General features: G+C 40.0%; 1 protein-coding gene across 1 annotated transcript in view; it reads left to right on the plus strand.

Annotated features, from left to right (window-relative positions):
- The window catches only part of LOC145779747 (uncharacterized), a 42,327-nt gene extending 14,681 nt beyond the window's left edge, over positions 1 to 27,646 (plus strand). Inside the window, exons 10-39 of the mRNA XM_082591386.1 lie at positions 104 to 209; positions 1,735 to 1,816; positions 2,160 to 2,318; positions 2,703 to 3,137; positions 3,445 to 3,619; positions 3,851 to 3,975; positions 4,133 to 4,234; positions 4,959 to 5,129; positions 5,362 to 5,688; positions 6,066 to 6,162; positions 6,585 to 6,736; positions 7,279 to 7,362; positions 9,033 to 9,188; positions 9,845 to 10,036; positions 10,323 to 10,490; positions 11,101 to 11,247; positions 11,588 to 11,794; positions 12,670 to 12,819; positions 14,162 to 14,311; positions 14,497 to 14,605; positions 15,195 to 15,280; positions 15,622 to 15,797; positions 16,356 to 16,517; positions 17,312 to 17,456; positions 18,957 to 19,139; positions 19,713 to 19,879; positions 20,265 to 20,343; positions 20,811 to 20,947; positions 22,121 to 22,198; positions 25,821 to 27,646. Coding sequence (XP_082447512.1) covers positions 104 to 209; positions 1,735 to 1,816; positions 2,160 to 2,318; positions 2,703 to 3,137; positions 3,445 to 3,619; positions 3,851 to 3,975; positions 4,133 to 4,234; positions 4,959 to 5,129; positions 5,362 to 5,688; positions 6,066 to 6,162; positions 6,585 to 6,736; positions 7,279 to 7,362; positions 9,033 to 9,188; positions 9,845 to 10,036; positions 10,323 to 10,490; positions 11,101 to 11,247; positions 11,588 to 11,794; positions 12,670 to 12,819; positions 14,162 to 14,311; positions 14,497 to 14,605; positions 15,195 to 15,280; positions 15,622 to 15,797; positions 16,356 to 16,517; positions 17,312 to 17,456; positions 18,957 to 19,139; positions 19,713 to 19,879; positions 20,265 to 20,343; positions 20,811 to 20,947; positions 22,121 to 22,198; positions 25,821 to 26,238 — 4,925 coding nt within the window. The 3' untranslated portion in view covers positions 26,239 to 27,646. The remainder of the gene's footprint in view (positions 1 to 103; positions 210 to 1,734; positions 1,817 to 2,159; positions 2,319 to 2,702; positions 3,138 to 3,444; positions 3,620 to 3,850; positions 3,976 to 4,132; positions 4,235 to 4,958; positions 5,130 to 5,361; positions 5,689 to 6,065; positions 6,163 to 6,584; positions 6,737 to 7,278; positions 7,363 to 9,032; positions 9,189 to 9,844; positions 10,037 to 10,322; positions 10,491 to 11,100; positions 11,248 to 11,587; positions 11,795 to 12,669; positions 12,820 to 14,161; positions 14,312 to 14,496; positions 14,606 to 15,194; positions 15,281 to 15,621; positions 15,798 to 16,355; positions 16,518 to 17,311; positions 17,457 to 18,956; positions 19,140 to 19,712; positions 19,880 to 20,264; positions 20,344 to 20,810; positions 20,948 to 22,120; positions 22,199 to 25,820) is intronic.

Below are 27,646 nucleotides of genomic sequence, written 5' to 3' on the forward strand. Positions count from 1 at the left end.
CACCAAAAATTAGGAACATTATTAATAATACCGGTAGATCACACTGATAATACATATTGAGAGAAATAAAATGTGACAGTGTTGTCATTATTCGTTCTTTCAGATATGACGGATACGTGGAGCACATCAGCCAAGGAATCTGACACAGATTGCACCATGCTATCAACGCCAAGTAGGAAAAAATTACTCAGAAAAAGAAAAGATTTGGAGTAAGTTTCTTAAATCTGCAACCTAACATGTATGCACCACTTTTTGTTGAAGATTACATTGCTGTTGTAAATTATCAAGATATCAGAAATAGTCCTTTTTACATTTATTCAACGTTTATAGACGTCCACAGTAGAAACAAGGGCTATTTCTGCTAGCTAGGTCAGCAGCAGTTGAAATAGTTTAGTTATGGTATCACAAAGTTTTTATAGTGTAAGCATCAGCTCTTTGTTCTAGTTTGTATAATGTTATTCAAGCTCATTGAAAATTGTTATCAGCAATCACAGCCCAGCAAAACAATTGTTCTTAATGCCAGGGATGTTTCAACGATTTCAGGATATTTTTAGGGTACTGAATCCGAGTATGACATTAATTTTGCAAATTCACTCTACTTCTTGAAATATTTATGTTTTACTGTTTCATGAATGTCTGATAAATACATACATTTAGGCGTCTGGTAAATTCATAATATTATGATAACAACGGGTACAAATTTATTTTTGAAGGAAGACGGTTTCCTTATTGTGACAACAAAACTATAAACTTTGTCTTCAAGTCACTTATCAGCCGCCCAAGCGTTGTTGAAAGTAAAGCATTTATGATCACAAGAAAGAATCACAGTTCTCTGACTGATAAGCCAATCAAAGCCTGAGTGATAAACTCCTCATTCCATCTTCTTGTACGGTAGAGTTAGACCATAGCCTACAGTTCTCAGTAGCAGAGGTATCGTTAGTGAGATGTTTGACAAAGAGTTAATAACTTGTGCTAACTGCTTAGTCAGTTTTCGAATTTTCACCTGTTATCGTGTAGCATCTTAACAGGGGCTTAAACTAATACGGTACACTATTTTTAACAGAGTCCTTTGTTCTCTCCCGATACGGGGAACAAAGGACGTAAAACCGTGCACTAACTGACTAACTAAACTAGTTTCTTGTTTTGACTACTTGTACTACTTATATTTGATTCAGTTTCTATTAGCACGGCATCACCTAGGCACCAGTGCTGCAACAACTCCAACTCGTTTTGTTACATCTGTGGTGCATATGCAACACAAAAGTAAAGAAAAAAACATCACGAAATTTGTCCAGCAGGTGTAACTGATTGGCGATGCTTATATCTACCACTACCATTTGTTGCCACTACCATACCACTACCAGTACCACTTGTCATACGATTTTAGTTTTCGCAATTTTTCTTGATTCCTGTTATATGTGACCTGGAACATGTGGATTGTGGCGATATTTCAACTTAACTTTTCCTGGTTTGGAAGTAATAGTTTTGGAATGAAATAAAATCGCAGTAAATGACCCTATAAGTTTGTACAATGTACATCACGTTGGAAATACAAAATGGCCATTTTTATCATTTTGGACCTAAAATATGAAAACTACTTCGAAGAGTCAACTCGATAAAAACAGCATCATTCTCGGATTCAGCGTCCCAAATACATCGCAAAATCGATGAAACATATCTGGCATAGAAAATAACTTTCCCCATGGAAAACATTATCACTTTTCTTCATGCTAGCCATTCAAGATTATCATCTTCAAACGAAAACGAGTCACCCCGGAAACCGTTCCCTTCAAAAGCACTTTTCAATGATGTTGTGGTGAGTCCGTTAGGGGGCGCTGGTGCAGCTTATTATTGCTATCATGTGGATATTTACTCTCAAGCTTGTATGAATGACTTTTGTTTATAAGCCCTGTTAAAAGTTGAAAACTATTTTTGCCAGAAATGCGTTTTTGACCTTCAAAAGGACAGTGGTACTTGGAACTTCAAAATAGACACGTGTCTGCAATGGCAGTGATACTTATCGAAATACAGTAGTTTATTCTAGCAATTGTTTGCTCCAACGTTTAGTATTGTAGTTGATTGCCCTGTTATCCTTTCCCTGACCAAGGAGCCTACATTTAGTTTGAGATGTCTCTGCCATTGTGTGTTATATTCCTCAGCCTGATAAAGCCACTTCCGCTCAAACTGATTCGCACAAACCGGTTTCAAATGATGATCTTGCAAAGCCACTTTGGTCCGATTGTCCACTTTCCAGCGCATTGACCGACAGTGGAAGTTCCCGCATGCAAGAGAAGTACAACCGACGTGCAACTGACGAGGTAGGAGGATCTCATCTACGCTTTGTATGACTGTAATTTAAAGTAAAATCTCGTCTTGTTCTTTCAATAATGCTCAAATGAGTGCCAGTTCGAGACCACTCAAGAGCATGTGGCTGTATCTTTGGCACAACACTTAATACCTGAAAATGGACAAGAAGGTTGGCTTCCTATGCCTTCCCGTCCACTTAATCTAAATCTTCAATCACCAGGCGTAAGCTTGGACACGACAAAATAAAAACGAAACGCTAAAATTAAATCTAGTTAAATTTTTTGTAACAACTAAATTTTGTTTACCAGAAAACACTTGTACTTTACTGGCTTCGCTCTGTGTTGACTATAACTGATAAAGTTGCATTAGTTCACGAACACTCTACTCTTGGTTAGGTTAATATGAGTGCAGCCAGTCTGAGCGACATATTCGATTGTGACATGGAAGAGGAGGAAAAGAAACGATCTGATGATGAACTACAGATGAGTTCCGATGTTTTGGCTGGTACTTCTGGTGAGACTAGGAAAGATACGGAACCTGTGGTGAAGATATCCCGGCTAAATGTTCCGGGTACAAGTCCGACGTTTGATGGAAAAGCGGAAAAGCTTCCCCATGAAACAACCAGTGAGGATGACAGTACGGACACAGATACAGATACGGAGACGGAAGCCACTAAAAGACGGAAAACGGACAAAAACAATCAGCCAAAAATCAAAAACGAAGAAGATGAAACAGTCAAGAAACCATCAGCTGTGGTTGTGAAGATGGAACGGTGTTCTAGCGACGACACTTTCATCGAAAGCGGATCGGACCAAATAACGCCATCCAAGGTAAGTAATTTCGTGTGCTGTCGGCTAAATGATTTGGTTAGAACATGAGTTCTATTCTGCTGTGTATTTTTACTATTCATCAGCTGGTCCATGCCCTCTTATGAGGTAAACAGCTCACACAAAAACAGCACTGCTCACTAACTAGCAAGTATAATATGTTCTTTCTACATTGACTCAACGTGAAAAGGATGAAAAGTGCGAATTTTTGTAGCTGGGTAGTTTCCAGACACTAAAATCCGTCATTTTTACGTTGTAAAATGATTGTAAACATGATGGATTTTACTCTGGTTTATCTGCGACCCCGTAGATAAGCGACTTCATGGATGATGGGTTGTTGGACTCGTCGGATGGCAACGCTCCCGACTCCGGGATTGCAGCTGCTGCCAACCGAATCGCTCTTTCCAACCTGGAAAAGCAGAGGCTGAGCCAGGAAAGCGAAGATGATGACACGGACGTTGAATCGCTATTGAACAAGGAGATCAGTGAGTTTGAATACTGTGTTAACTTTTTTGTGAGTTTGAAGTTGAATTTTTCCCTTTAGCAATCACAAAACGCAAGCCACAGAAGAACCAATTATCTTTTCCACTCTGCTGATTAATGTTTTTTTGATTTTTACTCTGTACAAATTGCATTGCTATTTCTAAGTTTAAGTTGATTGGTAGTGATGATTTGACATTAATTCCTTTCGTTTCCGTTAACTTATCTTCACATAGAACTTGAACACGGGGGAGCCAAATGCCAGAGTGAACCCGAAAGACAACCCTCCTCCGGCGACGACATGGAAGACTTTGACGACCAGCCTATGAGGAGGCATCCATTCCGGAACTCCTTACTTTCGGTTAGCTACAATAGTTTTACGTTGTTTCAACGTTATACGACAACATAATAGCAACTTCACTTAATTAGCATGATCTGTATAGAGCAGTTCAATGAAAAGATTGCAGATGACTGACATCTTATTTCTGGCTCGATGTTCTAATCGTTCTGCGTTACAGCTCAAGGTCAGTTTGTCCGACTTTGAAGTGGACAGGCAGAAGTCGGCCCACTCCACACGCAAAAGGAAGCTTAGCTTTGAATTGCCGGAGCCCTCTAAAAAAGTAAGTAATTGTTGTGAAGTGTTGTTTGTGGTGGTGTGAAGCTGATGAACAAAAGGAATACCGAGGAGCTTAAGAACTTGCTTGGGTTGAATGAGAATGTTAAGTTGGCGAAGGCGAATGGTGTCAGTTGGTGTGGGCATGTTTTGAGAAGGGATGAAGATGATGTTTTGAGAAGAGCGCTGGAGTTGCGAGTGGACGGTCGTAGAAAACAAGGAAGATCCAAGAAAACGTGGAAAAGGCAAGTTGAGGAAAGCAGCAGCAAGGTGGGCTTGACAAGAGAGGACGCGTTAGACAGATGGATGTGGAGGCAGGGTGTGAAGGCGATTGCGGCACTTGGAGGTGAATCCGGCCACCCTCGGTAACGGGGACATCACCGGATTAAAACTGGACTAATACTACCTACTTCTATTTGTTAATCATTTTTCACCAATTATTTTAACATGTTATTAGTGTTTGTTTTTTGTAATAATTATCATGCAGCGGATATCATTATCGGAAGCTTGGTTGTCACTTTTGCGTTAGTTTAAGCTTTCCGTGTATGCTGTTCCGCACGGACAGATTTAAAACCTTAAAGATTTAGAAAAGGCGCATGAGCAATTGTACGAGAAAGAGAGAGGGTAAAATGTGTAGGCCTGTACAATAGTTAGTAAACCGAAATATAAAAATTTATAATAATATTTGGTAAGGGAAGGGTTGTTTGAAATTTTTATTTTATGATTAACAGAAGATTAAAGAAGAACTCTGTTGCGATGAAGCTCTGAAGGATCCTCATCTGTCGGATGAAGACATCGCTGTGCTGAACAAGGCAGATGAGGATTTTTTATTAGACGACTTGAAAATTCCACGCGGTGATTTGGAAGTTTCGGACACGAAAAAAGCGGAACAACGGAAAAAGGTTATAATAGTGTCATCACACGTACTCAGTATCACATCATAAACAGTGTAATAAACATTTTCAATGTGCTGTTGTACCTACAAAAATAATCTGTATCTTAAGTACAATATAGACATGTAGTTAATGTAATGATTAAAGGGTCATAGCTTCTTGTTTTGCTTTACGGAAAATTGACACAGATTCTCAGAAATTTGATGTAAATATAAAAAGCGTTTAATTTTAAAACTTTCAGAATGAAAATGCCACCAGTAGCACTAGAAGGCCACAAAATACCAATGATGATGATAATAACATGGACGAGATACCTGAAACCCAAATAGACGACATTAGCTTTAAAAAAAAGATAAAAGATGAAATTGAAGATACCACTGAAGAGTCCCTCAGGACAGAAATGATCAAAATTGAAAGCAGCAGCGATGACGTCAGCGATGCATTGGACGTTGAAAATTCAGACAGCAGTTCTGACTTTCCCGCCTTCAATGCTTCCAGTTCTTTCTCGAAAAGTCGGAATAGTACCGGGACCTTACGAGAAACAATGAGTAGCAACGACGACTTTTGCGTAAGTGGACCACCTTCGGTTTGAAGTATGTACCAAAAAAAATAAAGCAAAATTACCAAGCAGTCTTTTATTACTAATTTTTATCGCTTCGTTTTATCATTTTTTAAACATTTGAAAATTGATTGGCCATAGATTGTAATATTTTTCTTTTGAAAAAGGGAGCTCTTATCTCCTATTAATATCCACTGCTTTAAACAAAGAATTCCTCGATCTTAGATCAAGCTACAATGGTTCAACTCTTGCCGTGTGCGGTTAGCTCGTACAATCGAGGAGACGGCAGTCAATTTATTGGCGTTGGTCGACCGCATAGTCTAGTGTAGGTTGTCTTGGCCCACATTAAGTATTAAAAATCAAGTTTTCTTAATCATTAACTACAGGACCTTCCGCCATCTAAATTAAAGAGGAAAAAACGACGGAAAAAAATTGTCGAATCGGATTCTGACAGCGACTGCATTGAAATCAACAAGAACTCCAGTTAGTTCAGTTATTTTTTCAAATGTTTTACATCAGATCTTTGAATCTTACTTTGCTTTTTACAATTTTTTCCAAGAAGGGGGTCTCAACGTAATTGGCCCTTGTTTAGTTTTGTAAATGTGATCTGAGAACTTTTGTGAATAAACACTTTCCTGATGTCACTGAGGCTTAGTCTTTCTGTAAATTAGTTAGGATCTCTCTGCTAAAAATTGTTTGTGTTTTTTCATTCATCATTGACTTTCTACACTCAACTTACCTTATTCGTAAATCACAAAAGGATTTATCACGCATGTTTTCCTTTCTGTTCCGACAAATTGACCCCGAGATAGGCAAATATGACCCCCCGTCTGAAAACCCCTGATATTATTTATGACATCACACTGGAACTTCGCGTTATGATGATGATTGTATCTTTGTTCCAGGTGATGATGTTGATGACTCACAGAGTGTGGATGAGAACAAGTCCGGCAGGCGGCACATTCGGAAGATCAAGGAAGTGAGCCAGGACACACGTACAGCCGAGCAAGAGGAGCGGGAGAGGCGAAAGAGGTTGGAGAAATCTCAGGACGATGAAGTAAGTGGGCGTATCGACCAGAGGCTTGGTCTTCTCAACTCCGCAATGCATAGAAAATGTTGAAATGTGGGCTACCCAGACAGAAATTTCCGTTATTTTTACATTGATTAAGTATTTGCAGACGTTGAATCAATGTACAAATGACTGTAGGTTTTGTTGTATGGATAGTATCAGATTTGCGGCCAAATCAGTCATGTTTTAACAACAGACTTCTGGAAGCTCGTACAACTTTTACTGAAATGAAGGAATCCTGAATGATACGATTGTGGAAAAAAATTTTCAAACCCTTCATTCAAATAGTTGCCAAATTGCTTGCTTTTTTCTGTGTACTTGAGTTGAGTTGATCTTCATAGATTTGCAGTTTGAGTTGCTCACTGTGATTGGTGCTGTACGTCTCTTTCCTCAAATCATCAGATTGGTCCGAGCAGCCAAGAGCTTAACGATAAAAAAACAAACTTACAACTTTGGTAGTTACGTTGCACACATCTCTTTTTAAGCTGTATGGCCATCCGGACTTGCCGTAATTGTTACCTGATGTTTAGGTGATAATCATTGAGGACGACGCATCCCCGCTCAAGCACGCTGTGGCTTCCCGGCTCATCCTTTCAAAGACTCCTAAAATTGAGGTAGCTACAGTTTCCTATGTTTATGCAATGAGTATATTTCTCGACAGCCGATTGTGAAGTAACAATAATAGTAACAATAATGGCTTTGTCACAATTAATGTGCGAGGTGTTGCGACGGGCTGCTTGTATCTCGATCGAGCGTGCTGTTTTGATTGTAAAATTCTTATGCTATAGGTTATCATCGGTCATTGTCCTGAAGTAACCTCTGATTACGAAATCTGTATTATGTAACGTGTATTCTAGATCATTCAATTGCTACGTGCAAATCTAGAGTCTTCTTTAAACTTGCCTGTTTACGCCGCTCAGTGCAACGTGACCGAACGATGAGTTCGTGTGATGCAACATTACGTAACCTTCTCGAAGTTACTGGACCGAACAAACCTTTTATAAATAGTGGTGTAATTTGCGTAATCATGATGGGAGTTGTATTATGATGAGTTGATTATTATTATGAGTTGATGATGAGAGATCATTGTTGTAGTAGTAGCAGCTGTTAATAGACGCAAAGATTATTGTTGATCGAGAGTTGAAGTATTGAATACGAGTAAAGCAAAGTTGATGCTAATATAATTTCTGATTGAAATTAGAATCGTATGAGAAGCTGTGAGTGGATCACGTTAGACTCGATCAAAAGCCGCAAGCGTTGGAATATATTGCTGTTTACCATTACTTTGATTAATTGCTGGAAGTGGTGAACCATTCGTTGGAGTCCTTCAATCGTTTTCATATATATCATTTCACTAGTAGAACTATCCGTGAATTTAATTGACTGTTTTTCGGTTTAACCCATTAAACTACGTCATTGAACCTTTCCAAGTTTTTTTCCTGGTAAGAGATAAAAAGAAATCGTGACAGGCTTGCATGGAGGCTATGCCGTCGTGGTTTACGAATCGCAGTTGTTCGCTGTGGTAGTGAATTTTTCAAGCTTCTGTTGACTACCAGGAAGAACGCTCGCTCCTTTCTATACTTATACAATAAAGTTAGGGTTTATGTTTGGCAGACGATTTGAGATCAAGTAGGCAAGAAATCAAACTCTTAAGTTTCACTACGACACAGCTTCGTACTTTCAATGGGTGTTGGCTTAACGTCCGTTGAAACATCCGTCCGTTTGCCAGAAACTAATGTTTGTCATCAGAACGTCACTTGTATCCAAACTCTCGTCCGGTTGGAGGTTTAGATTAAATGGTCAAAAAGCTAAATTAGCTAATTTTGATTTTCGCCTTCAAGTATGTCATTCAATATCTTACTACGCACAACCACATGTTCTTGCGCGTTGTCGGACCGATGTTCTTGCTAGCGACGCGCCGAAGTTTCTTTCCGTTCAGACACGCATCTGACGCCGAACCAATATTGAGCAAATATGTAGATTGGGAACCATCTACATTTAAAAGTCTTCTAACTGCAGACAGTGCACAACTGCACAGTGCACACCGTTTCGGCCTTCCGGCCTCCGCAGTGCAGTAGGTACACTTGTATGGCCATGGAGATATATATCTCCTTTTGACATTTCCCATTTGTGGTACTAAGTTCCAAAAATGATACTACTGCCAACCTTGCCAAAGTGCTCAAATTGCAAGCAGTGAGCTTTGCGCAATGCATAGCAAGGTGCGTACAGAAAAGTGCTCTATATATCCTCTTCTGAAAAAATTTACAAATCCGCTCTTTCTCAGGTGGATCCCAGCATCGTTTGCAAATTGAAGGATCATCAGCTGGAAGGTGTCAGGTTCCTCTGGAAGAACGTCATTGAGAACGTAAAGAGAGCCAATGCATCGAAGGGAAACGGCTGCATCCTTGCGCACTGCATGGGACTCGGAAAGACACTACAGGTAACTGTGATGTCTTTTTGTAGCAGGGTTTCATTTATATTAAGTCCGCCTTGATAGCTCAGTTAGTTAAGTGCCTGACTTTGTGAGTTACTTTAAGATCAAGCGGCGCTGGTTCGACTCTCGTAAAGTTAAACAAAATATTGCCCGCAGATGCACCAATATGTTGATGCCTGCGACCGGTTGTGAAACTGTTCTCATTTTTCAACTATGCCTTTGTCGTTATCCTTATACATTTAGTTTAGCGGACCACTAGAAATGACTACTCTTTACACTAAGCTTTCTACTCATTCTGTAAGCCATTCAAACGTCATAGTTTCGTATGAAAACTGTTATGAAAGAATGACGTAGTGCACAGGAGTCATGATTTTTGCGCCCATTCCGACAACATGCAGTACACTGCTATGATAGATGCGATACAACAGGAAGAATCGACGAGGCATATAGTCTTCGAGTCAGCTACACGCCTTTATTTTGGCATGCTATAAGTGTCTTTGCCGAGAAATAGCGGCGTGCTCTGGAGCGGTGCCGAAGCGTTCTGTCGAACATCATGCAGACGTTGTCACCACTCAGCCAATGTTGATACGTTTCATCGGTTATTGGTTTGTAGATGGCTTGAGGAACTGTTAGAAAGTGATTACTTTTCTTTTTTGTCACAGACCATTGCATTTCTACACACCATCTTGACCAGTGACCATCTGCCCGGGATACGGACCGCCTTGGTCATTTGTCCATTCGGGACCACTCTGAACTGGATGAGCGAACTCAGAATGTGGACCAAGAAGTGCAGGAAGCCGATCAAACTGTATGAAGTTGAGCGAAAGACCAGTGAGAACGCCAAGATGCTCAAGGTCATTTGTAGTCAGGATATCACATCAATGCATCTAGTTTTGAATTCTTAATCTTTTTGTCATATTTTATCCTGTCTGTCGTTTTTCTTTGTCATTTACCAAGTGTACTCGGTTGCACAGCTTCACTGAAACTGTCTGTCTTTGAAAGTGCTGAAAGCAACGCATATCTGCGATAGAAATAACCATGCTTAACATAAAGCATTATTTTCTTCTCTTAATATGAAATGGGGCAATTGATGCATAAAAGTCGTTACAGAGATATTAACGTTTTTTTTTTTGTCGGCAGCAATGGCAGATAAAGGGAGGTGTGGCGGTGATGGGCTACGCAAAGTATCGGAGCTTGTGTTTAAGAAAGGCCAAAAATTTACCCAAAGCCTACCAAGACATTTATTTAAGCGCCCTTCAAGATCCCGGACCGGACATAGTGGTGTGTGATGAAGGCCATGTATTGAAGGTATGCAAGAATGCTGTCAGATGTCGATACAGGTTCATGTTAGGATTATATCGAATTCTGACAATGACATCACGCTCATCGCAGACGCAGTTTTAGGAAGCGACGAAAGCCAGGATTCATTTAATCTACCAAATTTGTCGCGTCGAAAACTCGGATTCTTTGTGCTATCTTTGACCACTTCAAGTAGACGTTAAAAATCATTCACCTTGAAAAGCGAATATGGGTTTATTTTATCTCTTTTCCTCACTCCATTTTGCTTGCATAGCCGGATGATCATCCCGAAACATCAGGGTCGACCAGTTGTCTGCAGCGACTCCTCTATTTCTCTCTATCGTTGGCATCTTCCATTTTTAAGTTTCTTTTATCTTTATTTCTTTGCTCGACTTTACAGAACTTGCTAATAACAATAACAAATCAACACGATATTGCGTGTATCCATCGTGTGTCCATCGTTCATCTGTGTTGCTGTGTGTCCATCGTGTGTTCATCGTTGATCTGTATTGCTGTGTGTCCATTTCATCGCGAAGTGGCCCGGATTGAAATTATGTCCGCATGATTTTTAACGAGGCTGAAAGAGTGTAAAAGTTCAGGTACCGTGTTGCTTTTTCAGAACGAGAAAACAGACCTTTCTGCCGTCGTGGAGAAAATCGTTACCAGTCGAAGAATTGTGTTAACCGGAACACCGTTGCAAAACAACCTCATGGAATATCACTGCATGGTCAGTTTCATAAAGCCTCGGCTCCTTGGAGACAGGAAGGTATGTGGTGATGCCTAACTCGGCGATGCGTTTACTCAGCTACTAAAACTTGCAGTTTCACATCGTTTCTCTTTCTATATTGTTAAAAAAGATTGATTTTCTGGCTGAGTCCAAGCCAGCGGTACTTATCATTTAAACGGCCTTTCCATCTCAAAATGATCAATACAAATAAGCATTAAGCAGCTACTATTTGTGAATACACATTTGGAATGATATAAAAGTGATAGATGATTTCTGGGGTAATATCGGAATAACAAATACGCCACCCAGGCTACACGCGGACGCTGAATCATTATAAAAAAACTACTTTTTTTACTACGATCAATACCGATTTCCACAGGAATTCAGCAATCGCTTCGTCAATCCTATTTTAAATGGTCAACACGTTGATTCGACCAAAATCGACGTTAGATTAATGAAACAACGCTCCCATGTGCTGCACGAGCTGCTCGCCGGTTGTGTGCAGCGTAAAGATGTCGAGTGCTTACGCAACCATCTCCAGCCAAAGTATGAATACGTGCTGCTCGTCCGCTTGTCGCCCTTACAGGTATGATCGCATATGTAAATATTCACCGGCATGTTGTCTGCTGTGTTTAATTTGACAAACTCATATTTGAAGTTTGTACTTCATGTATTGAAGGGTTGTACGCAGATAGGAGTCCATGGTTGTACGTTTAAGTTGAATGTCTTGGAAACTGTTGAAATTTGATGTTTGCCATCAACCTATGAAGCGCAACATGTCGGTTTCATCAGCTCTCAAAGCGTTATATGGTATTTGAACATCGATCGCTTAATCCTGGTAATTTTGCATGCTTGTGGAAGTTCTGAACCACGGACTCGGCCCTTTAGTCATCGAGGTTGACTGTTCCCGTCTGTTCTGTTTAAATACTATCTCATCAACTAGGTGGCACTGAATGGAAACCTGCGCTAGTTGCGAGTTGCTTAACCACTCAGCATGGAGACGATGACGTCACGGAGCGTCACTATCAGTTGTTTTTTAGCAACGTTTGCATCGATTTGATATTGTCTTACCGAATTTGCACGACACGATATTCTGACTGCTACCATGACAAGAAAGTGCAATTGATAAAGTTTCTTTAGCGTTTGGATGTGAGTTTACGTCCCGTGTTACGACAAAGCAACAGCAGTGCTTGAATATTTACCACTGATTTACCGATCGTCGGCTGCGTAGCCGAGTGGTGAGAACGTCTGCGCGACGTTCGAAAGGACGCTCCAGAGCACGCGGCTGTGTCTCGGCAAAGCCACTTAATGGCAAGCCAAAATAAGGGGAGCAGCTGACTCGAAGACTATATGTCACTTCGCTGCTTCCTGTCGTCTGTTGTATCGCATCTGTGATCGCAGTGTACTGTATGTTATCGCAATGGGCGCAAATAAAAACACGATTATTATTATTAATATTAGATTCACTTGTATGAGCACTACATGGAGGAGTTCAATTGTCTTGAAATCCAAGGCCGGAAAGGGAGAATTTTTCAAGATTTCAACACCTTCTTGTTGATCAACGCCCACCCCCGTTCGCTACAGCTGGACAAACTTCGTCAAGAGCTGAAGGTAACGTCATAAGCCTTTGTTGATGTCATGCTTATGCAATGTGACGTCATAAGAACGTTGCTGCGTGCCCTGCATTTGTCTTTTGCGCGTCACGGCTCGAGGTTTAGGAACTGCAGATGCTCCTCTGTCAAACTCAAACGCAATTTTTAATGGTAAATTGACGCTGTTGTTGTTGCTGCAATTCGTTTGTTCTTACTGCATGTGCGGAACATTCACCACAGCGTTTCATTAAATAAAATTTGATTTTTCCACTTTCATGCCTTTTTTTAACAACTTTTTTTTAAACTTTTTTAACAACTCCCAGTTGAAGCTGGTTGTTGAAAAACACCGCTCACCTCTACCCAGGGTGAAATAAATTGGATGGGCGTAATTGCTGAGAAAAAGGCGGCCGAGAAAAGGGATTTGGCCACACTATTCACGTTAGTACTGATGCTTAATACAGGGGTTCCCAACCTGGGGGCCATGACCCCCTAGTGGGCCATGAGCCTTTTTCAAGGGGGGCATAGAAAAATTTGAAAAATAATAATTTTTTTAATTTATCATCTCTAAGTCCACTACAACACTATATAACAAAGAAATAAATTAAAATTTAATAAAAATGCTAGTACATTTTGCCCAAATCTTCATGAAATAGTCTTTACCGGTTACTGTATAAACAAGTTTTTTCATTAAAATGACGTTTCTTAATTTTTTCAAAAGGTTGAAAAAAATAAGGGGGCCATTGATTTTTCAAAATTTTCAAAGGGGGCCACGATGTAAAAAAGGTTGGGAACCCCTGGCTTAGTACAATGAAAATCTTATCTTTTCATCCTTGGATGAAGTGTGGAACTCACCTTTACCTTTTTTTACAATGATGGGATGGCGTAGCGGATAAGGCGCTTGCTTTCTAATCATGCATTCCTGGTTCAACCCCGGGCTGAAGCCGATTGTTGAAAAACACCGCTCACCTCTACCCAGGGTGACTGACTGACTGGCCATCCTACTCTCGTTAGTGCCGAAGGCTCAGTATAATGAGAACCTTATCTTCTCATCCCCCGATGCTTGGATCAAGTATGGGACTCATCTTTACCTTTTTACTACCTTTTGTTGGACCGTGGCGTACAGCAGCAGATACTTCGCTCGTCTTTAAATCATACAACCCTGGTTCGACACCCGGCTTAAACTGGTTAATGAAAAAACATCGCTCTCCTCTACCCAGCGTGTAATAAATTAGATGGGCGTAGTTGTTAAAGGTAGTAGTAGTAGGTAGTTGAATGAAAACTTGTCCTCCGGATGCCATTCACCTTTCTATCTTTTTGGAGTGAAGATGTGATATAAGCATTCGGTGTTTGTTTTCTTCAAGGAGGAGCAGGATATGCGAAGATTCGTGGTTGAAAGTGATGAGGAAGACGAGGAAGACGATACCAGCACTTCAAGTAGTGAGAACGATCAAAAAGGTGACGGTGGAAAGAAGAAGGTTGATCTCTCCACCCTATCAGACATGTCTATTGCGGTATGAAATGTTGAAACAATTGAGTTTTTGGTTAGACTTGATCAACATTGGTAAATTATTGTACTATTCTACTACCCATATCTTTACACTTCAAGATTATTTACTCTTAATTACGGTACAGCTATGATATCGAAGCCTTTATTTTTATTTTTTGTTTTGTAATCTAAATTCCATGTGCTTTGCAGGATCTAAAAAAAGTTGTCTTGGAAAATGGCGGAGATTTAGATTTTTGTATCGACAAGCAAGATTTGATAGAAAGAGCGAGAAAGGTTCTCGAACCTTCCAAAAATAAGAGTAAGTCTTTGGTTGATGTTGATATCATCGCTTGCCCCAAAAACAAGATGTAACCAGGCATACAAGAGTTGTCATTTTTTTTACATCATTTCTATGTCTGGTTCTGTGTAAACGATGATGTAAAAGTACAACGTCAATTTGGTGGTGGGGTCGTTCGTGCATGGCTAAATGGCCACGTACATTTTTGGAAACCCTTCACTTTTGAAAGACAAAAAAAATTCAGCGGTAGTTAGATGAACATCGCATGAAGTCATACACCCCAACAACATTAAGATGTTTGTTTCAAATGAAGGTTTCAAGCAGTTTTTCGTAAGTTGTTAACTTTCAACTCTTTTTTGAGTAACTGTAAGATATACTTTGGTAGACCACAAAAAGTTAAACTTCTAAGAAATTGTGAAAATCCTTCAATGCTGGGTTCGGGGTTTTCTGTTCCGTCTTATGCTTCTGTGTAGATTGAGTGTCAGATATATTCAGCCTAGGAGCGATTTCTAGCCGCCCATGTACTTTCCCAGTTAGCAAAAGTTGCCGTTTTCTGGCTGGGCTAGCTTAATTCAAAGTTAATAAACTGAACCAATATTCTTAAATGAAGATGAGAACGACAGCAAGCCTGCCTGGTACGACTCAGTGATGCCTGCACAAGACAACCTCATACACAACATCGAACATAGCGGCAAGGTAAAGAAATTTGAGCTTATAGCTTTCAATTTTACTCGTTTTGGCTGCATTTTGACAATACTGTATTCGGGTGAGATATACACAATCGTCTACTGATTTCATGAGTTGTTAACTTAAATTAATATATTGATTGACTAAACATTAAACAAGCATTTTTAGTTTGTCGCACCATAGAGTCATATCGCTTCGTAAGTATGTTTGTTTACTGTTTTATCGAAAAGTACAGTGGCATTTCTATGTTCAATTTCCCTAACAGTTCTACCTTTTATAACTCAAATACAGTTTATTTGTGTCTTTTATCGTTCTGCATCAATTGAACTTCCCCCAATGTCGTCTTCCAGATCATGTTGCTTTTGGAAATCCTGCGTCTCGCTGCGGGGGCGAACGACAAGGTGGTTGTCTTCTCCCAGTCACTCCTGACTCTCGACCTTATCGAACAAGTCCTTGCTGACGTGTCGCACAGGAAGAGCGGTGAGACGGTGATGTTCGGATCGGGATCGGACAGACCCACACGTTGGTAAGTGGCTCTCGCTGTTGGTGAAACGGTCTGGCCTGTTTAGGAGCAAAATTGGTACGATAGATGGTATTAATGCCACAAAAGAGTGCTCAATGTCAAGCGCAATGCTAAGCTGAGCTAATTCAAGTAAATTAAATCACTTTTGTCAAAGTAACCTTTACAACCTGTTTCACCCTTTGCGGGATCGTCAGAAGGTGCTTATGTTGCTGTCCAGTTGGACGTTGGACAGCTATGTTTTGTCGTGTCGTGTTCAGGCTTACGCCCGGTAGTTGAAGATTTAGATTAATTGGACGGGAAGATAAGGGAGCCAATCTTCATGTCCACAATTTTACATTGGTTTGTGTTTTACCCTAGTTCGAGTCACCCTTTTCGTGATAATGACATAGCCCAAGATGCAGATATTGAGCACGTGGTTTAGCAGACGTTTGACGACGTTGCAACGATGCAGCAATAGTAACTTTAGCTGGTTGGCATGTATAGTCAGTCAGGCGAACTTGCTTTGTCTGTCGTAGCTTTCCAGATCCGCTCTGCTCTATATAACACCATCTTACAATGCAGGATAAAAGACTACGACTACTTCCGCCTCGATGGCTCCACGCAGGCGATGAAGCGGAAGTTGCATGTTGATCGGTTCAACTCCAAAACGAACCCACGTAGCCGACTCTTCCTCATTTCCACCAAAGCCGGCGGGATCGGCATCAACCTGGTTGGGGCAAACAGGTGCTGTGCTGAAGCTTTTGTTTTGTTTACTCAGTAGGTGAAGTAAGAATTTAATTTCAAGAACCTGGTTTAGAACAGAGTAAGTTGTTGTACAATAGACGATTCAGTACCTGCAATGGTAATTCAACAGAGGTACCATTCAAAGAACGTATCTATCTGTTAAGAAGGAGCGATCTTCCTGGCGTCAGCACTACCTGACTACTCACTATAGAACAGCGAGCAACTTGACAACTATTCGGCATGATTTAGTGGTGCGATACTGATGAGCCCAGCCTTATGGGCGAAACACGAGTCTATCACTGTCAATTCTTGCTTCACTCGACTGCCGAGAAACATGTCTACCTATTCATGGAACTGCTACTATCTTAACTATAGTTGGAAGTTACACGTGAACGATATTAAAAAAGATATTTAACTTTCAAACTAAAAACTTAGTGACACTGCAAAAATCTGGTTTCAAATGATTCAGCTATCTCTCAGTTTTTCCAACGCCCATAACTGGAGTACGTAAGAAGAGCACCAAATGTGACTTCACACTTGCTTAATACTGGAAGGCAACAATGATTTTTGGGGAGTCACAAAACTCATTATTTGCATTGTTATCAAATGGAAAATAATTTCCTCGTTTTTGTTGTTTTGAGGAAGATTAAGAATAAGTAGACGAAACCTTAGAAAAAAAGCTTCATGTCCACCCTCAAGCATGCTTTAAGGTAGAACCGCATTCTCTTAATTGATGTTCAACCAACGTGTATAGCTCTTGAAGAGCCGTGATTAACGCTGTTTGTTTGGTTCAGAGCTGTTTTATTTGACGCCTCGTGGAACCCCACCCACGACGTTCAATCCATATTTCGCATTTACCGGTTTGGCCAGGATAAGCCTTGCTACGTGTACCGTCTCATCGGGCAGGGTACCATGGAGGAGAAGATCTATGAACGACAGGTACAATAATAATATAGAATGTTATTTTTACCCTGTATGGACCGCGCGCTGTCTTGGCCTGGTTCTACCTAAATCAAAACATGTCAGGCTGTAGGAATGTGTGTCTGCACCGGTAGGAGATAGCCAAGTGTTGCAAAAAGCATCAAGTATCAAAAGGTAGTATTGCATTGCTTTAACGTCTAACGATGTATTGCTACTTGAGTACTCACCGGTATGTAGACAGATTCCAAACAAATGATTTTTCGGAAGTACCTTTGAAATGTTTCTCTTTGAAATGTTTTCCCAATAAAAGCAGAACCGTATGAAAAATGATACGCCACATGCTTGTGCATCATATGAATCATTTGATGACACTGTAACATAATGACAGAAATATAAATTATAATCTCATCTTTAGGCTTTTGTTCACGCCCACGCGCAACCCGTTTATTGCTAATATTTGCCTCATATTTGGAACTTTCTTTGTAGATGTCAAATTTTAAAGGTTACCTTCAAAAATTAGTCCGGCGTTTGTCCGAAACCTAGATCCCTATTTTTCCTGATAGCATTTGCTCAGACTTAATGTGCGTGCGAGGTTTAGCGAGTATTGGCATTCGCAGACGCACCATCAGATGTACAGTAGTTGTATATCATGGCGTGTTGCGGATGTCACCAGTTTGTGTCTGTCATACAACACCACAGCGATACGATCGTAATGACTTTTTCATTTACTTGCGGTTGTCATTATGAGGTCATACTTGTATATCGGAAATGTCACATGTAATTTTGCCATCGGCGGGTGTCTGTTCAAAGTTCGGTTTGAAAATGTTATCTTTTCTTTCTTTTTATCAATCATACCATCTTGTGTCAATTTTGCAACAAGTCGTATTTGAACCAAGCTCAGCTTTGTGGCTTCTGGATTGCGGTCAGATATTTTATTCCATGTGAAATCTTGCGAAACAGCTGCACGTCAGTATAGGGTTTCAACCGTTCACTCAAACTGACTGCAATTGGCATAATGCAACGTGTTGGCATTTTTATATGTCACTGTATCGTTGCTCATCGTGTAGCTACATGGGCAATAGGCATGTATGGAATGGTGGCATTTGCAGCAGAGTAGACTGTTAATATCGGACCAAGACAAATCATTTTTGTCATCCACTCTAACTCATTTTATGGTAGATTTCTTTATGTAAAACTTGCTTTTTCAAAATGTAACCTTTCATTTTGTCACGATCTTCGCCAACAATATTCTTAACAACAAAGATATATCATCCTCTCCTTAGCGAATGTTGAGGACCTTACCCAAACCATCACAAACTAACACAGGCCACCTTTCATGCCTTCACAGACAACAACACTTCAACTGCAAGCGGAAACTTCACTCTGTCAATCTAGACTGACCTGACCTGCGTCAGTGGTTAGAAGCCTCTACTAGTATGGTAGACTGACAAGGCTAAGCATACGAAGAGGCTTTCGCACTAAGATAAATGTGATTTTATGTCAATCTTATATTTGCAGGTTGTGAAACAGTCTTTGGCATTTCGCGTGGTCGACGAGCAACAGATTGAGCGGCACTTTACGGCCAACGATATAGCGGAACTTTACAGTTTTAAGCCCAAAAAGTTGGAAGGAAAATCAAAGGAAAATTCCACTCCAGATCAAGCAGTTCCGAAAGACAAAGTGATGGCGGATCTTCTCTTTGTAAGTCTGTGTCAGTCATTCCCAGGGAGTTTAACAGTTCATGAAAATGTTATGATCGGCCCACAACTAACACAATTATTGATGTAGCATTATGCCGCTGATGTGCTTGAGTAGTGAGATAGTCCAGAGGACATCAGTTCGACGCCCACAGAGATCAGGCAGCTTTGTCTCGATGAAACATTCTGTTTGACGGGAGACACGTACATTGTCTTTCAGTCCACTTAACCTATATTTTCAACCAACGGGCTCAAGCTTGAATATGTCAACAAAATCCTGTTCTGTTGCATAATAATAATAACTAGATTATTTTGTCGTATCCAGGCTTACGCCCGTTGAAGATTTGGATAAAGTGAACGGTAAGGCAAGGAAGACAAACTTTGTGCCCACCTTCAGGAATACCTTTAAGTGTCTTGTCAAAGACACAGCTATATGCTCTTGAAGGGTGTTGAACCAGCGCTCTTGCGAACTTTCACCAAGGACTTTCACCACTTTGCTATGCAGCGATAATGAGTAGATAAAGAAGTTAAAATCTATTCTTTGGGAAATAGTTCATCTTAAATCTATCATCTTCAGAACACCATCACCCGGGATGTCATTGTCTCATTTCATGAGCATGACTCCCTCCTGGATCATCAAGCTTCGGAGGAGCTGACAGCGGAAGAGAGGCAAACAGCGTGGGATGAGTACAACAGAGAGCGACATCCTCCAGTCAAAAACGATGATCCAATGATGAAGCTGAGGTGAGGAGTGGAGATCTTTTGATGTTGTCCTCATTTCACCCCCAGGGATGTTGCAGATGACTTATTAGCGTGATTTGCAGTCGGGCTTCCTCAGTCGCCTATTACGCTCTGTGTTAGTCATCAGGATGCCATCGCCACTCGTGCTAACGACTCGATTGTAATGACCAGAAGTAATCAATTAATTTTTAATCGAGTTCGGGTTTACAAAGTGTTCCTAAGTGCAAGTTCACAAAGTGTTCCTCAGTGCGAGTTCACAAAGTGTTTCTCAGTACTTCAGGCAATATTTTTATTTTGTGCACACCTCAGTTTGATTATTTTTTATCTCCACAACCTTTTTACGTTTGCTGCTGCTGTCTGTCGGATAAGTTTCATGTTGTTGTTTCAGCATAACGGACATTGATAAGCTGATCACCGCCATTCAAGATGAGCTGAAGCAGAATAGTGAATTGCTAAGTCGTTGCCAGGTAACTGCAATTTACGTTTATAGCCCTATGACGTCGACAGATATCTTTCTACGAGCTTAGCTATTGGGAAATACCCTGCCAAAGTTTTAAGCAAGCTTTTTCCAAATATTGTATTTAACAGTGGTCATAGTGAATTGATGGAAAAGTTGATTAGGCTTATGCAAAGCCTCAAACACTTTAAAACTGGTCTCAATTCTCGCACCACACGATAACCGCTGTTACACTGATAAGTTGATATGGTGAGAAATTAGCAGCATGCAAGTAAAGTCTGCCAATCCTTCATGATGAGGCAAGTACCTTACCGCCCAGTATAGCATTGAGCTGTACAATTATTCTGTGATCTGCCCTTGAATGTCAATAGCTTCTGAGAGTCTGCTCCATCAATCCAGGAAAAGCTTTATGTAAACAAAATAACGTTGCATTACAATACCGTGACGATTAGGACGTGTTGTTGATTGTTCTGACAGGAAACTCCTCTACACTGTACTATGCTTAACTTGAAGGCGTACAAACGAGACTTCGCGCTGGAAGAACTGCAGGATAAGGCGGTCCAGTTTGAAATAAAGAAGGCCGACCTCAAGTTTCGCTTGGAAACAGCAAGAAGGTATCTTATTTTCAATCTCCAGTTTGTTTTTATTTCTGACCATCACAGCAAAAACAATTCATGCCAAACATTACAGAGGTACAGATTGATGCTCATACAAATATTCATGATGTGATTTGTACATCTGCTTAATTACTTCAGTTTTTAGTAATTTGTGTCAATATGTTAACAACTAATGAATAGCTTGTGTCATATGATTGTGGTGTGATCAAACTTGTTTTACATTATTTAAACCAAACCGTTGTTTAGTTTGCACAGTTCACTTTTTTTTGTGCTCGGTTTCTTAGTGGTCAGAGTGTTCGCCTCTGAACCGGTAGACATGGGTTCGATACCTTGTCGTGTGTCAGGCTGTGCCAAAACATTTTCTAGAAATGTGGTACAGAATCCAATTCCCAAACGAGCAACCTTTCACATAAACTTGTTGAACTTTTCGAAGCTTACTTTCCCCAAAGAAAATGCTTTCTGCTGTTTTCAAACAACGTCTGGGCTGACTTGAGCAAGTTTTTGTAACTGATTTTTACAAGCTCAAACAACTTCCAAATTGAACAAGATACAGCAATACATTTTGAGCTATTTCCAGGAATTTTATAACAAATTTTAAATCGTTTTTTAAATGCAACTATGAATCGCAACATTTTCCAAGTATTGTACTGAAAGGAAACGTCGTAAATAAAATGTTTGGATGTGACTTTTACAGCGATCAGATTAGGTTGCAATTGCATTCCAATCGACAGCTTGACCTGAGTAGTGACTTAAAAGATGTTCCAGCCAAACATTACTCTTGCATTATATTACATTGCGGTGTTATAATGAAGCTTCAGTAATCAGTATGCTAGATGAACGATCGTCCCTTTTTGACGAATAATGTTCGGAAACATTCGGCATTATTGGCCAATGTGAATACATCATATAAATAAAGTACTGGGGTTTGAAATGCTCGTGCACCAATGCAACTTTGTTGTGCAACTTTCCTTAAAAATAAGTGCAATACAGTATTCTTACTTTTTCACTGAAACAAAAGCTTACCCCAGTGCCCAGAGAGCAAAATCCGTAACTTTTACATTGATTCAACGTCTGCAGATGACATGTTGTCTGTCTGGGTGATGACATTGTCGTATATGTTGTCGCGACGGACATAAAATAAAATGTTCTGTAATCTGTATGTGTTTTTAGGCTTCTCTTGTTCAAACTGGAGCAGCTTCGTTTTTGCAAGACCTTGAGAACCAATGCTGCCAGCAATAATGCGATCAGGTACGAATGGTGATTAAAGATGATTCTGGAATAGGCTTTTCATGAGTTGGTTCTTGGTTTACTCTTGTCGAGTGCTTTTGACTTTTGATCAGTCAATTGCATCTTGTCTGCTGCTGGTGTGGGCATCAGGATTTCGACTATAACTTATTCTAGAGAACATCATCACAAGTGTTTGTTTCTTTGATGAGATAATGATTATTGAGCTTCGGTAGAGAGTTTGTCTTGTTGAACCATAGGCATACGAAGCCAGGTAACCTGATCAAGTTTAACATCTTCAAGTTTATTACATATAGAAACACAAAACTACGCAACAAATTAAGTATCGAACGTTTTCGACATCACAAGATGTCCTCTTCAGGAATAATATAAATATAACTTAACTACATCTGAATAAAATACAATGGTTAACTAAATCTATAAACAGGAAAAGACAAAAACTGCACAGTACTTCTGACTAGCTCAAACTCAACGATATAGGCTCCACGAGAATCAAAGGTAACTGCATCAAAAGGTGTTAAACAGATCACATGATATGGTAGAAAGGCAAGGTGCTAACATGGTGCTAACACTTACATGCTAAATTCGACGAAACAATTCATGGAAAAGCTGAAGGAATTTGAATGTCCTCCGAATAGGGTTATGGTGAGTTTCGATGTGACATCGCTATTTACTAACGTGCCGCTTCGAGAAACCATCAATATTATTGCTGATCACATTTTTAATGACAACCAGCCGCATCGACCACTCATTGAGAAAAAGGATGTCACAAAATTGTTAAATCTGGCCACTGAAGGTATGTTTAGTTAGGGTGTCCCACTTTTAGTCGACTTTTCAGGAAAATTAGGTTCGGGTCGAATTCTGACTGGATTTTCGTCACTGATTTCAAAAATGACGTTATTTTTTCATTATAGCGTCATCTTGATGCGCCAGCTAGCGGATTTTTGCTATTTTGGCTTTATCACGAATATGGTAAGAGCTAGAGAGTTGGAACTTGCGCCAAAATGACTGGAAGGGACGATTTCCTATTTGTTGTCAATACAATATGAAACGCTAACTGCAACAGAAAAGGAGTTATTTTAAAAAAAAACATGGTTTTGGACAAAAAAATGAGAAACATGGCAATTTTGCTATAGTGACGCTTTTATTTCGACTAAGTTGCTGTGCTGCGCCACATTGTTTAACAATTTAAGTACAGTGGTACTTGGTAGTATTCTACTAGCATATTGTATTTAGAATTAATTACCTCAGCATTGATTTTTGCATGCTTGTTGCAATTACTAATACTAGCTAACGTTAAACCCTTGATCATTTAGTTCAAAGATTTATCAAACAAAACCACCATTCAACAACACAACACAGTTCAATGGGATTATTTATCACACCATACTGTGCAAAGCAGCACAAATGTGCAAGTCTGTTTTGGCTAAATCATCTTGGAATGGAGATGAAAAACATGCAATGCATGGAGCCATCTTACTTTCTTCGGAGAAAAAATCACGTTAGTTACCACGCTTCAAAAGCGTCTCATCGATATCAACGTTCTTGGAAATTTTTTCGGTCTTACCGCATCAGCAGCAAAAAACGGAGCTTCAGCGTGGGAATTTAAAGCAACGTTTTTAGTGCTCAACCATTGGGGTGCATGCTTAACGATGTATCAGAACAGCGTTGAATACTGGTTCATCAACATATTTATCTGCAAGTAATAAATCTCTTGTGAACAGTACAATTGAGGGACCTTCAGCAGCAGAAGGTTTAAGATGGATGACCAAAGATGCTGGCAAATAAACACAAACAATGAAAGAAACCATACGTTGAAGTTTAGGGATATTTTGAGGCTCAACACACAATACCCAAAAATCAGCATTCTTAAGCAACCACTCGCTGTTGTTATCCAACGCGCATGGGACACGCCTTCTTAACGATAAAAAAAGTAAGGGTTTCAAATTTCCTGGAACATCCATCAATAAATGAGCTGCCAGAGCAAGACGACACATATGGTCGCTCCGAAAAGATTAATCTTTAGCTTCTTTCTTGTGCTCAGAAAACCGTAAGATCTTGGCTTTTAAATGATTTGCGGCTATATCTGTGATGGAAACTTTACAATCTTGTCGGATTTTCAGATGTTGGGGCTTAGGTTTTGGTATTTTCTGAATTCTATTCATCAAACCACCATCTATCAGACAAAATTTATGAATCTTGTTTGCAAAATATCCCAAACAAAAATGATGCAACATTGCATCATTTTTATTTTAGGATGTACTGTTGATGACGTAACAATCGAAATAAAAGCGTCACTATATTCTATTGTGAAGCTAGTACCAATGTACTTAATGTTTAAACAAGGTGGCGCAGCTTAACAACCGAAATAAAAGCATCAGTAGCAAAACCCAAGCAAAATTGCCGTGTTTCACTTTTTTTTGTCCAAAAATAACCAAAAACATGTTTTTCAAAAAATCTAGCTAAAACTGTCAAAAAGAAATTTGATTGTGACATTTACCCTGTGTATAGAACGTTCAAAGTAGGCAGATATTTCCACCTGAAGTCGCCTACGCCCTTTGCTCTATGTTCTAATGTTTATAAATTCAGTTGTTTGCGTGATGTAAGCCTGACATAAATTGGTATGTCAACAAGACATTTATCGACTAGAGCTGGGGAACACCTGAATTTGAATTCTGTACAGAAAAGCACAATTAAAAATCACATTTTCTCATGTACAGAATGCCAAAACAACGTTTCTGTCAAGCAATTTGAGATCATGTCCAGAGGCAGGTCTGAGTATCAAACTAAGATCTTGGAAGCCTTGTACATAAAACGTCACAATCCACTTTTGAACAGACAATTGTATGCTTGCGGCTCGTCTTTCTTGCTCTCTGTATTTTAAAATTAGTTTTTTCGCACCTTGCCTTTCTATCATGTGATCTGTTTAACACCTTTTGTTGCAGTTACCTTTGATTCTCGTGGAGCCTATCGTTGAGTTTGAGCTAGTCAGAAGTACTGTGCAGTTTTTGTCTTTTCCTGTTTATAGATTTAGTTAACCATTGTATTTTATTCAGATGTAGTTAAGTTATATGATTCCTGAAGAGGACATCTTGTGATGTCGAAAACGTTCGATACTTAGATACTTAGTTCGATAAATAACTGATCTAAACTCAGTGTTTAGATCAGTTATTTTTTGTTACTTGATAAGGGCTAACGTGTGTATGGCCGAAAACGTTTGTAGCTTATAGTTTATGTTCAATTTTAATGGATTATGTTAAATGCCGTGTGGTTGCTTGGTTGTATATGTCTGTGGTTGAAGAAAGTGACCTCTTTACCAAAATTTGTACTTGATAACTTCAGCAGATATCCACCGCTTTTCACCTTTAATCGCGGCCCTCCTTGGTTTTGGCCCCGGTCCACCTGCTGCCCCCACCCTCATTTAGCCCCTGTTGGTGGCTTTGTTTTCACAAGTCGTGGCTTATTTCTTGTCCTCCCTTTCCGAATACAACTGCAGAGTTTATTGATGTAGTGGCTGTGTTGCTTCGCGAAGCTTTAACATTTGGGAGCAAAATGATCGAGTTTTTAACGCTTTGCTCTAGAGTCCAGAAGGTTTTAAGTACAAATTTGTTTTATTTTTCTGCAGACCGCCACCTGCGGGAACACAAAGTTTTCAATCCAGGCCCCCGCCACCTATTCAACCCAGGCCCATACCGCCCCTTCGACCCCAGACTACCTTTCAACGTCACCCATCGACCTCCGCCAGTCGTCCTACTTGGACTGACCCTGCTTCGGCAAGGCCAAGCACATCAGGCGCAACATTTCAGCCTGGACCACGTAATCAGCAACAGCGGGCTTCGTACCCTCCAAATGCGGCCAACGCTCGTCCACCGCCCCGAAGTTACAGACCGCGCCAAGGCTACAACAATTTTAATAATTTAAATCAAAATCGCTTTATGTTTGGCGCCGCGCCGAGAAATCGCTACAATTATTCAAACTATCAAAATTATCCTCCTTACAACAGCCGTGGAACTGCTGGTAGTAATTTTATCCCCCGATATTAATCTAGATAAAAATTAATATCATCGCATTTTATTAATCACTGCTCTCAACTTGCGGTATCTTATTCTACATTTAACGCAAAATCCAGTTTTCCAAGCAGTTTTTTTTATTGTATTTCATCTGTTCTGTGACTACCTTACGGGCTAACATAAAATGTTCTTGTTTGTCCACGTGCGTTCTATCCGTGTTTGTTGGTCATCTGCAATGTTACACACCGACTGCGGTCAATGGAACCATGGTGAAGGACGAAGTCGAGTTTGTAGGTCTAGTAATTTATCTTAGTTAATTATCTCTGTCGAGGCCGGCGCTATTATATTCATCAGTTTTAAATCGCATGTCGTTAAATATAAAAATATCAAAGTAGTTGGTGACAAAAATTAGGAATTGGAAAATTTTTCATGCCATTACAAAGCAAGCTCGGCAAGGAAGCCAGCAGAACCGCCTGGGTTTCTCGATCAAACTGCGGAAATGCTGGGCGCGATAGAGTTACAAAGATCTCATCTTTTGAACTCCTCCTACATAACACAGGTCCTTCACTGTGCAGAGATGCAAGCATCCTCAATAATTATCGTGAAATTATTGGAACCTCTTCTTGACAAAGACAACTACCAGCTCTTGACGGTGTCAAACCAGCGTCTTTTCGAATGCCGTACCAGGCTCTCACCATTCGGCTAAGCACACATGGTTGAGCTCATGTAAGCGGTAACGACTAGAACATCACACAACTAAGGTGAAAGAGAAAATTGAAAAAAGAAAACTAATCGGGAAAAATGATGGTTTGCGAAAATGAGAGAATTGAAAGTAGTTGCTTTTAGCGACAAAAAACTCGAGAGTGCGATGTTTTAACTATTACCCGATTAGTTTTCTTTTTTTAATTTTCTCTTTCGCCTTAGTTGTGTGATGTTCTAGTCGTTACCCAATACCCATGTAAGCGAGCTCAATGACGATGGAACAATCATGTTGCCAGTTTTTTTAGTAAAATTTATCTTTTAGTTCGCATTGAGTCAATGTCTTTGGATGAAAAATATCTGCTCGTTGTTGGTTGGTTTTTTGATTTAATGTCGTGTGCAGTGATGTCTGTGTCTTTCATCGCGTCTGCTCTTTTCAGCGAGCATTCCTGCCAGTGATATAGCTGGGTATATGTGCAATGAGGGGTAATCGTTTCTGTAGGGAGACTCTTTGCCGCATGTTTGATGCAATTTTTTAAACAAAAATTGTGAGACTAAGTTTTACAATCACCCATCCAGCCCTCCGTGGAGGGTGTCTGTTCCCCCTTACTTTGTTTTTCATGATCGCAAATTATATGTGGAAAATACTTTTCTGCATGTCCAACATTCGAAGATGTTCGATGTGAAACCGTACGTCCGGTTCTTTAACGCTGCAAGTTTTTAAATAAACTATCGCATTTGC

This window comes from Aplidium turbinatum, chromosome 11 (assembly GCF_918807975.1).
Source record: "Aplidium turbinatum chromosome 11, kaAplTurb1.1, whole genome shotgun sequence".
Classification (NCBI taxonomy): domain Eukaryota; kingdom Metazoa; phylum Chordata; class Ascidiacea; order Aplousobranchia; family Polyclinidae; genus Aplidium; species Aplidium turbinatum.